The sequence below is a fragment of the Panthera uncia genome, chromosome A2, assembly GCF_023721935.1.
Source record: "Panthera uncia isolate 11264 chromosome A2, Puncia_PCG_1.0, whole genome shotgun sequence".
NCBI classification, from domain to species: Eukaryota; Metazoa; Chordata; class Mammalia; order Carnivora; family Felidae; genus Panthera; species Panthera uncia.
Window position 1 is genome coordinate 161373966 of NC_064816.1, and position 9641 is coordinate 161383606.

The 9641-nt window shown below is 60.3% G+C and overlaps 1 protein-coding gene across 1 annotated transcript in view; it reads right to left on the reverse strand.

The window, feature by feature from the left end:
* The window catches only part of MNX1 (motor neuron and pancreas homeobox 1), a 5458-nt gene extending 5366 nt beyond the window's left edge, over positions 1-92 (reverse strand). The window contains exon 1 of the mRNA XM_049642320.1: positions 3-92. Coding sequence (XP_049498277.1) covers positions 3-92 — 90 coding nt within the window. The remainder of the gene's footprint in view (positions 1-2) is intronic.
* Between the last annotated feature and the right edge of the window lie 9549 nt (positions 93-9641).

Sequence of the window (9641 nt, forward strand, 5' to 3'; positions counted from 1 at the left end):
ACCAGGGCCAGCGGCGCGGTCTGCGCGGAGGCCGCTCGCGGGGGGTCCACGGCCAGCAGCGCATCGATGCGGAAATTTTTTGATTTTTCCATCGGCCTGTGTGGGGCTGGCGAGCAGGGCCGGGCGGCGGGTGGCGCGACCGCGTGCGGGCTCGCGGACTCCGTGCGTGGTGGTGGCGAGCCCCAGGGTGCGGTATTGTTATGGTGATTATTTGCCAATAATCAAAGTCGCCGCCGGAAACTCAGCCGAGGGTGACCATGGTCCGGGCGCCTCCTCCGTGCGGGCCCCGCCCCGGGCCGCGCTCGCACGCGCTTTGCACAAACTCGCAGGCGAGTGCCCGGACGCGCCGGGCCGGGGAGCCCGGCTCTGTGCGCTGGACCCTCGGACGACCGCGCCGAGGCCGCTGGCGCCGTAGTGGGGACCCGCGCCCCTCCGCGCACTTGAAGCGCAGCGCGGCCGCCGATTGGCGCGCTCGGCGGGGGCTCGGGGAGGGGCGCGGGCCCCGCCATTGGCCGAGGGGCGCACCTGTCACCGTCCCGGCCGCCTGCCGCCCCGCCCCTGCGCCGCGGGGTCCTAAACAACCGGGGCGCCGAGCGGCGATGGCGGGGCGGAGACTGCGACCGGGCTTGCCAGACCCGGAGCCTCAGCCTAGGGACCCCGCTCGCCCTCCCGCGAACGCTGAGCGGGGCTGCGGGCGTGGCACCCCCGGGTCCGGGTGTGGGCCCCGCTGCCCGAGTCCAGCTTCTGAGACACGCTGTCCCGTTCTGGGCTCGGCGTCACCTAGAGCAGTGGCCCGCGTCTTCTCGCGCCTCCTCGCCCGCACTTGAGTTTGTGCACTCCTGCGTCGGGGAGCCCACGTTGCTCGCAGATCTAGCTGCTTTGCACAATGGCCGCAGCACAGCGAAGGCCGTACGGGTCCCCAAGCCCCGCTCCCGGTCTCCAGGGTGCACAGGAGCGGTTCGTGTCCCTGCCGCCAGCCCTCTGCAGGTGGAACTTTCTCTACTCCGTGCGTCTCAGGTGCTGTGTGTGCGCGCGTGAGTGTGCCTTCCACAAGTCCTCGCCTTGAGTGCCTGCCCCGTCGAGGCGCAGTAGGCGGAATCCGCGAGCCCGCGGCCTCCAGGACCTGGATCCGCTGGGAGACCTTGCCCACCTGCCCTTGACAGGATCCTCAGCGACAGCGCTCCTCTTCTCTGGGAAGGCGACCCTCGGGCGTGCGAGACGCAGCACCCACCCCGGCTCTGGAAAGCCCGCGGGCGCGCAGAGTCCTCCGGAGGCCAGTGCCCCCGACCCCCCCCGCTTCGTCCCCAGGCAGGAAAACGCAGCCTCTGTCCTCTTGCTACCTGCAGCCTGGGAAATCGCGCGGAAACCTCACCCCCCCTGGCTGAGCAAGGTAGCGGAGGGAGAATCCAGACTTCACAGCCACCCACCCCCTCCGTCCCCCATACACACACTTCAAATATTTACAGTCAAAGCACTTCCAAGGGCTTTTCTGCAGCCGAAAGAATCAACATGCAGGTCGGGGAGTCGAGCGGTCACCAGCACGAGGCTTGGTCAATAGCTCCATTAGACCTAGTTATCTTGCCCCAGCTGGCGAGAGGACGCAGGAGGGGGGTTCCATTCTGGAAGGCAGCTTCCTGAGCAGGTGAGAGGGGAGTGAGGGACAGGGTGGGGGCTGTGGGAAGGGCAGAGGAGGAAGGAAAAACCAGGGCAAGTAAACTTTAAAATTAGCAGATCAGGTTGCTACAAGAGGGTTTTTTTTTTTGTTTTGTTTTGTTTTTGTTTTTGCCTTTTTTTTTTTTAAGGTAAGTATAGGGATCGCTTAGTTTCCCTTCAAAAAGCTTCTCGCCTTGGCAAGAGTGGACTGCGGTGATTCTCTTGGCAAGAGCCGAGTTTCTTCTTCATTAAAACAGGGTAGTTCCCAGACACACAGACTAGCTGGGAATTAGGAGGACAGCAGTGGGACTGTTACATGGCTCGGCAAAAACCAATAATAACTTGTAAATAGAAATGACAGCATTTACGTGGTGTTTGTCTTGTCTTTGGATGGTATCTCTTTGGGTGATGAGAATGCAGTCCTGCCTCTACAGGGAGAGAGGGGAACACTCAGTACAGGTTCAAAGAAGTTGAGAATCCTGTCCCCTGCAAGCCGTTATTTGTTTGGGACTGAGTCTGCCAGAGGGGCCACACAGCTCTCACCGGCCGCCCTCAACACTCCCGGTGTCCCTAGCCCTGTTTCTCCGTGCCTATCCGTTCCCCTGGGGGGAGAAGGGTTTGCGAAAGAGACTCGAGATTCTCATCTGTCCTGGGCAGGAAACCCTTCCCCCTTGGAGGGACAGTAACAATATCTTGGCTGTCGATGTGCCTCCCCAGGAGAGAGCAGTCTTGGCTCCCACCTCTGACTGTGGCCCTCTCTAAGTCTGACTCGCCTTTCTCTATCTCTCCCCTCCTCCATGTGCTGGGGCAGGACTCCTGGGCTTGGAGGGCAGTGATGTAGGAGGCTGGGGGAGGGGAGCGAATGAAACTAATGAAACTCCCCCAAGATTGATCTTGGAGAGCCTGCTGCCCCCTCTTCTCCCTGAAACACCCACCACCAGGGCTGTTTTAGTTGAGGACAGGTGTGCGGGCTATACGCAATAAATCTCCCCATTTCCCTCAACAAAATCATTCTGGTGTTTAGAACTCCCAGAGGAATTCATTTCACCCCTCTTTGTTCTACAGTAACCACGCTCCTAAGCCCCTCAAAATCCCAGGCTGGTGCCAGTCCTCCCCGAGACCAGCTGAGAGCACTTCCTGAAAGCAGACTGGTCGGGGAATGCGGGGGTGGGCACCTGCCCCCCTTCAGGAAAAGTTCACCAGGGTTTACCCTGGAGCCCACACCCCTACAGGGGCGCCCGCCCGGGAGGCATCCAAGTGGTGCTCAGCCTGCTCTGGGTCCTGGTCCGGGCCACCCCTCCACTGCAGTGTGACTCTGGATGTCACTGCTCTGTTATTTTTATAGATTCTGTTTCTTTGTTTAGAAAAGTCAGGGTTAGGTCTCTGTGGGGCTAAAGGGCTTTAAAATGATATACTCTGTGAATGTTGAAAAGTTAATACATATTGGAGGTTTCCTGTGCAGTTGTATGGAAAGAGGGACAGAGAGAGGGGAGAGGTCTTGGAAGTGTGGGGGCTTTGTGTGGTTTATGAGGTGTGAAGCTGAGCCCGCTGGGGTTCTTCCTGTCTCCAGCATCTGTATGGACCCAGCCCAGCTGGCTTTGAAGACGGTTTGGGGCAGACAGGAGCAGGGCTTGCGTCTGGTGAAGGGCCCTAGCGAGAGATCAAAGGTCTGGCCATACTCCCAAGCCCAGTCTCCCGGTGACTCCCCTCTCCAGCGGCCGGGGGGTGGCAGGCCGCCCTCGACACCTGGGGGGACCCTCGATTTTCCGATCGGCCAAGGCCTACCCGGTGCACTGTCCTCTGCCGTGTCCCTTCTCAGCCCCTGCCCTGCCCGCACGACGTCCCTGCCTCCACACAGCCTCCCTCTAAGACGTTGAATCCTGCCTGCGGGCCGCCCTCCTCCCACTACTTAGAAAGGAGAATTGGTGGTTTATATCAACAATTGCAAACGAAAAAAGCGTTCCTAATGCACATCTGTTCACTTTCCGAATTAAACACATGCGAGGTTGGGAATAAAACCCGTATACCCGCATATTCAGAGGGTGGGAGGCAGGCATCATTATCATTTACATATTGCTTTCTTCCCTGTGAAGTGGGCCCAGTCCAGAATAATCCACCCGAAGACCGCCTCGCCTTCGGAGGCACTGGGCGCTGGAGCACAGGGTGCAGCCCGAAGTTCCCCGGTAGTCCCTGTGCGCAGAGCCTCCGCGGGGATGTGCGCCAGGCCTGGGGTCCGGGGTGGGGGGGGGGCCCGCACCGGGGTTGGCCGAGCGTGGGGGTGTGTGTGGCTGGGGTCACCGGAAGGCGAGCTGGGTTGGGGGGGGCGGATCCGCACAGGTGCCCCCCCCCCCCCCCCCAAGCAGAGCCCCGAGGGCCAAAGGTATCGCGTTGTAGCGCTGCCCTTTGATCTGCCGACCGCCTTCCTGACCCGGGGGCGCTCCGCCTTTAAAGGAGCCTGGAAAGGGTGGGACCCCGCCGACCGGCCTCTCCAACCACAGGTGGGGCCTGCCAGAGGCGCTTGGTGCCTTTTCTGGAGGCCCCTCCGGGTCGGCCTCGCCGTCTACACCTGGATTTCAAGTCGCCCCTTACAGGTCTGACCCTGTCCACGGGGCCCAGCCCTAGATGCAAACACCCGGCCCAAACAGGGCGGGGCTCACTGCTGGGGTTTCGCTAAGAGGTCAGGAGGATGCCGCAGGATTTAAATGCCTGAAAGTTCAACAACCCAAGGGCCCTCTATTTTTGGAAATTTCCTCCAGATACAAAAATATCTGCTTTATGCTCAGGCTTTGGGCAGTCTCCCAGCGTCCATGGACACCAAAGAGAAGGCACGGGCTTGGCTGTCGGGGTGCTGGGGGTAGGGGTGAGGTGGGGGGCAGGGCTAAACGCTGGGCCCTGGGTGGGGGGGCCCGAGGCAGGCCTTATCCACCTGCAGACTTCCTTCTGACCGGAACACTGGAGGCGTCTCCAGCCTCTCTATTGCACAAGTTGGGGGGCTCTGCATTACAAAGAGAAACCAATCCCCCCCAAGAAGTGGGGGAGCAGGGGGAGCCCCCGCAGTCCCTCTAATCAGGTTGGGGGGACAACAGTCTTCCCCAGGGAAGTAGCCTGTATTTTTGCTGGAGGATTTCAATTTCATTGTGTCGCAGGTTCACTCACACTGTGTCAGGAACCAGGGAGAGAACGCGCGTCCCCGCGAAGTCAGCTTTTCCAGAGTGCTGCCGCCTTCACGACCCCTCTCCAGACAAGCTGCCGGCTGGCCTGCGCTTCGCAGTGAGTCTGGGCCCAGGGGCCTTCTTATTTTAGGGTTGGACACAACGCACGCCTGCTTTGGAGGAGCCCAGCCTTCCTGGCTCCCTTACAGCATGTGTCTAGTCACCGAAGGCTCGCTTTCTAAAGAGCCCCCGCTGCAGGTCGGGGACTGTGCTGCCTGAGGTCCTCCCCCACCCCGCTGAAGGAGAGGGTGGTTGAGTTCACACCAGCAAATCTGCCACCGAGAAGATCACAGCCACACGGGCCGGTGTCCGCCCCAGCCTGGCCTGTCACTACTGACCTGGGGGAGGGGGTACAGGGAGGTGCACAGATAACAACAGATACTGCTTGGTACATGAACTGTTGGGTGCGTTCGGACTCCAATTCTGGCCGAATAGCAGCACGGTAGCGTCCACGTCCACGGTGGATAATGGCAGGAAGTCGTCACTAATTGGTCTCTTTAGGAGTGCTGAGGTAGCAGAAGCTGCTGAGACAGAGAGAGAGAGAGAGAGAGGGAGGGAGGGAGGAGAATGAATTCCTTCTCATTTCCCAGAGCTGGGGAGGGGGTGTTCCCAGGTGTTGGGGTCAAGTTCTCCTCGTCCCACACTGCACCTGCGTCTTCCCCCAGGTGCACACGCAGGACCCGAGGGCAGATCTCAGGCTTGGGTGGACTTGCGGGGGAGGGGGGTTCGGTGTGCCAGTGGGATGTGGCGACTTGCCCAGGACATCGTTCCCAGGGCGCCTTCCTTCAAGCAGCCTCTGCCTCACATCACACCCCGTCCACACGGCCCGACGGCTCAGGTGGAAGAACCCACCGCCTGCCCTCCCCGTGAACCCGTGGGACGTTTTACCCAAGAGGAATCTGAAGCTAACGGCCCCTCAGTGAGTGTCCCCCCAGGCCAGATTTGAAGTGGCCTCTGCGGGGGCCTGGCCCTCAGTGCCCGCTGTCCTGCCGGGTCGCCCCGAGCACTGGCAGCATGTACTGTGTCTCAGTGTACCTTCTGGCACCGTCCCGTCCGACGGGGATGGTACCTGCAAACGTACCGGTGTCCCCGTCTTACAGATGGGCAAACTGAGTCTCTGAGAAGCCAAGGCGCTTTGCTCCAAGCCCCACAGCAAAAAGGCCGCTCTGACTCCCAGTCCCGTGGGGGGCCTTGCGCCATAACCTGGTCAGCCACACTGCTTATTATGTTATAATCTCCTCACTGCGGGGTTCTAATAAGCTTTTCCCACTTGGCCTTTGACCGACTGGGCTCCTGCCTGTGGAACATCAGGGTGGCAGAGGCGGAACGTTGGCCGCCGCCGCCCTGGGTCTGGGGTCCCTCCTCCCTGACACCAGTGAGGCTGTCCCCTCTCGGGCGCCCAGGACCCTCTCCGCGGGCTCCGCCAGACCGACCGAGGGCGGGGGGCGGAGAAAGCCCGTTGCCCTGCCCCCGCCCCCTCCCCCAGTCCCCCGGGCTCCGCGCGGCCGGCAGGATAATTTGGCTAATGAACTCGTTAAAGGGCCCCTGGTGACCCGCCCCGGCCTCCCCCCGGCCCATCTGGGAAATTCCACTGAAAGGCTGAGAGCCTCTCCGGCCTCCGCCGTCTGTCGCCGCGGGAGGCGCGAACCCGGTGACGACGCTGGGCCCTTACATTAAAATAATTACCCGGCGGAACAGGTGGCCCACTCCGGGCCGCCGGGGCGCATCTGGGTCGGGGAGCCGCCGCCGCCAGGGGAGGGGAGCGGCCCGCCCACGGGAGGGCAGGGGAGGTCAGGCCCGCCGCCCCCGGAGCCTGGGGGGGGGGGTGGCGGCGGCTGAGAGGGGCCTTCCGGGCCAGTTCCGGGGAGGGGGCGGCGGGGCAGAGCGGCGAGCTCGCACCTGCCGAGGCCGGAGCACAAGCTTATCCCGGGCAGCGCTCCAGGGCCGCGCCGGCCGCGTGCGCACGAGTGACGCGTGCGACCGCGTGTGTGCGGGGCCTGTACACGCGCGTTTTGAGTGTGCGCACGTGGGTGTGGTGGTGGAGGGGGGCGCAGCGTGGCCCCCAGGCCTCCCTGCCCGCGCGGGACGCGTCCTCGGGCTCCCGGCCCCGAGCGCGCGGGGTTCCAGGCCGGGCCGTGGGGAAGGAGGCCCGTGGTGCCGCTAAAAAGAGCCGCTCGATCCAGGCGCGGGGCCAAGCCTATTGCCAAAAACACATATTACACTGCGACATTCTGTAAATGAGATAATGATACATAAACCCGGATGATAGATGTGACGTGCCTGGGATGTCTTCTCTAAATTAGCTGCTCGCATCGACTGCTAATAATGGTGAGTTTATGAAAGCAATTTCAGCGCAGAATGCGAGCCGGTCTCACTCTAATCAGCCTGCCTCGGTTAATGCATGAGGGGGTCAGGCTGAGAATTATTGACACGCCCGTGCCCTTAACCTGTTTCCCAATAAAGCTGATTAGTTTTTGTCAACCCATCAGCTAACCACTCTTGCTGGAACTGCATCAAAGCCTTATTTGCTCAGGGGAAATCAACAAGTCACAGACCAGCTCCATTAAGGGGCTGCTGGGCCAGGACGTCAGGGGGGGCCTAGGGACGCCCCACTGACCCCACACGCCCCCCCAGGGCGGCGGACAGCATGGCCTCCTAACCTCCAAGCACCAACACAAATGAATATGGCAAAATTGCTGGGTCTGAAGATTTCCTCTTTCTGTGAAGGGAGGCCCCTGCAGCCCAGTGCTTTGGGTCGGATGTCTTGGGCCCTGACAGTCCCCGTGAGGACCCTGTCACCTTCTAGGCCAGGTGAGGTGGCCGGAGGCAGCAAGTCCTGAGCCCAGCAGGATGTTGCAGGGGGGAGGAAGCAGAGAGTGTAAGTGGGGGGCCTGGAGGGGCCTCAGAGTGCCTGCATGTCCCACATACGCATTCCCCCAAGATGACAGAAGGGACAAGAGTGCGGATGTCAGACTGTGTGGGGGGGGGGGTGTCCAAGTGCTGACAGGGCAAGGGTACTATTTGTGGGCCGGGTTTACACCTACAACCAAGGCTGACCCTGACCTTGCCTGGTTACCTCCACAAGCACGTGGGCTAGGGAGCTGGGCTGCCTGGGGGGGGGTCCACCTGGGTAGGGGATCTGTGTCTCCGCCCCCACCTGTGCCCCAGGTGAGCTGGCCAGGTGAGCCTGGCCTTTCCCTGCAGGCGGGAGCAGCAGATCGGCCTGTCTGATGGAGGTGACCTCCGTGCCCTGGCCTGGGCGGGCGGGGAAGGGGGGGCGGAAAACGTGTGCTGTCCCTTTAAGCCCTGGGCCACTGTCGCCTCCCGACCCCATCCCCCCTCAATTTAATTTCATTAAAACAGAGCATGAATATTTCTATTAAACCTAAAATGAAATATGAAGCCATTTAGTCTCTGCCTGCACCAATCACCCAGATTTATGACTTTTATTCATCACATCAAGAGCCTGGAAAAATGAATTTTCTTCACCCAGGAAGGAAATAAAACCTCAGGCTTGGTCATTTCCAGAAAGCTGTTAATTTGACCGTGTGGTAATTACTTTCACAATTAACTAAAATACAAATCAACTTGACAAATTGGGCTAGTTTATATATTAATTAGCCCGCTTAAATTTATTCATTATGAAAAGACAATTTAAGGGGACCTGTGGTGTCTGTTTTATTGCAATAAATTATTGTTAGGAAATGGGTCTAATAAAATATCTTAATATTTAAGGATATTGTGTACGCGAGTGGGGGGATGCTTTATTGACAATTTCATTTTCCAATTAGTAATCGTGTTGTAATATCTGGGCGATCCCAGGACTCGCCAGCGGGCGGGATGCTCCGGGCCGGGGCAGCAGCGAGTGGCTGGGCCGGGCCGCGGCGGGAGAAGGGAGTCAGGGGTGCGGGCAGCGCCGGCGTCGGGTGGGAAGCCGAGCCGGGTTTGGGGCTCGGGCGGCGGGGGCACCGAACCCCGCCGAGCCGCCGCGCCCGCCCGGCTCCCTCGCCTGCTGCCAGGGGCCGCGGGGGCTGATTTAATAGAATGTCGATAGAATCATTCGATGCCTTTTAGCTTGTGATCTTTATAAATGTCCCTCTATTAAATTAGAAAATGATTCTCTTCTCGTTTAATTGTATTCTTTCGTTTCTTATTTCCAATTAATTAGTCCTATCGACGTTGCAATATTTTAAGTGACTCGAGTCCGTTTCCAGTTAGAATATATGGGTCAGCAATGCAATTTTATACCCGACAGAACTATATAATGTGGGTTTTAACTACTCTCTCCTCATCCGTCTTTAATATCTGGCCGGAATGCGCCCCCTGGTCCCCTGGCCGCCCCTCCCGGGTAGGTGGGCGCCTTCCGCCACCCGGAGCGTTTATTTGTGATTCTCTCTGTTTTACATCTAGTCCCAGCAGGACGGTGAGGACACCGCGCAGGGGAGCCCGGCGCCACCGTGGGGTCTGCCACTGTGGGGTTCGCTGGTCGCGCGAGGGCGCGTCCCCGCAGGTGCCCCTGGACGCCCCCTGGGCCCAGCGCCGTGCTGGCGGAGCCGAGGCCGCCAGGCCAGGCCCTCCAGCACCTTCTTTTCCACTCCTGTCCGCACCCCCACACTTGCTGCCTCACAAGACTTTAAATCACTTTTCAAAAGGATGGCCTTCGCGCAGGCTTCTCCCCAGGGCCCCCTCGACCTCTGCCAGGGAGCCGCGCGCCCTCGCTGCGGGCGGCGGTGCGGGGGACCTTCCCTCACGGAGTTTGCCCCCCCCCACAGCCCC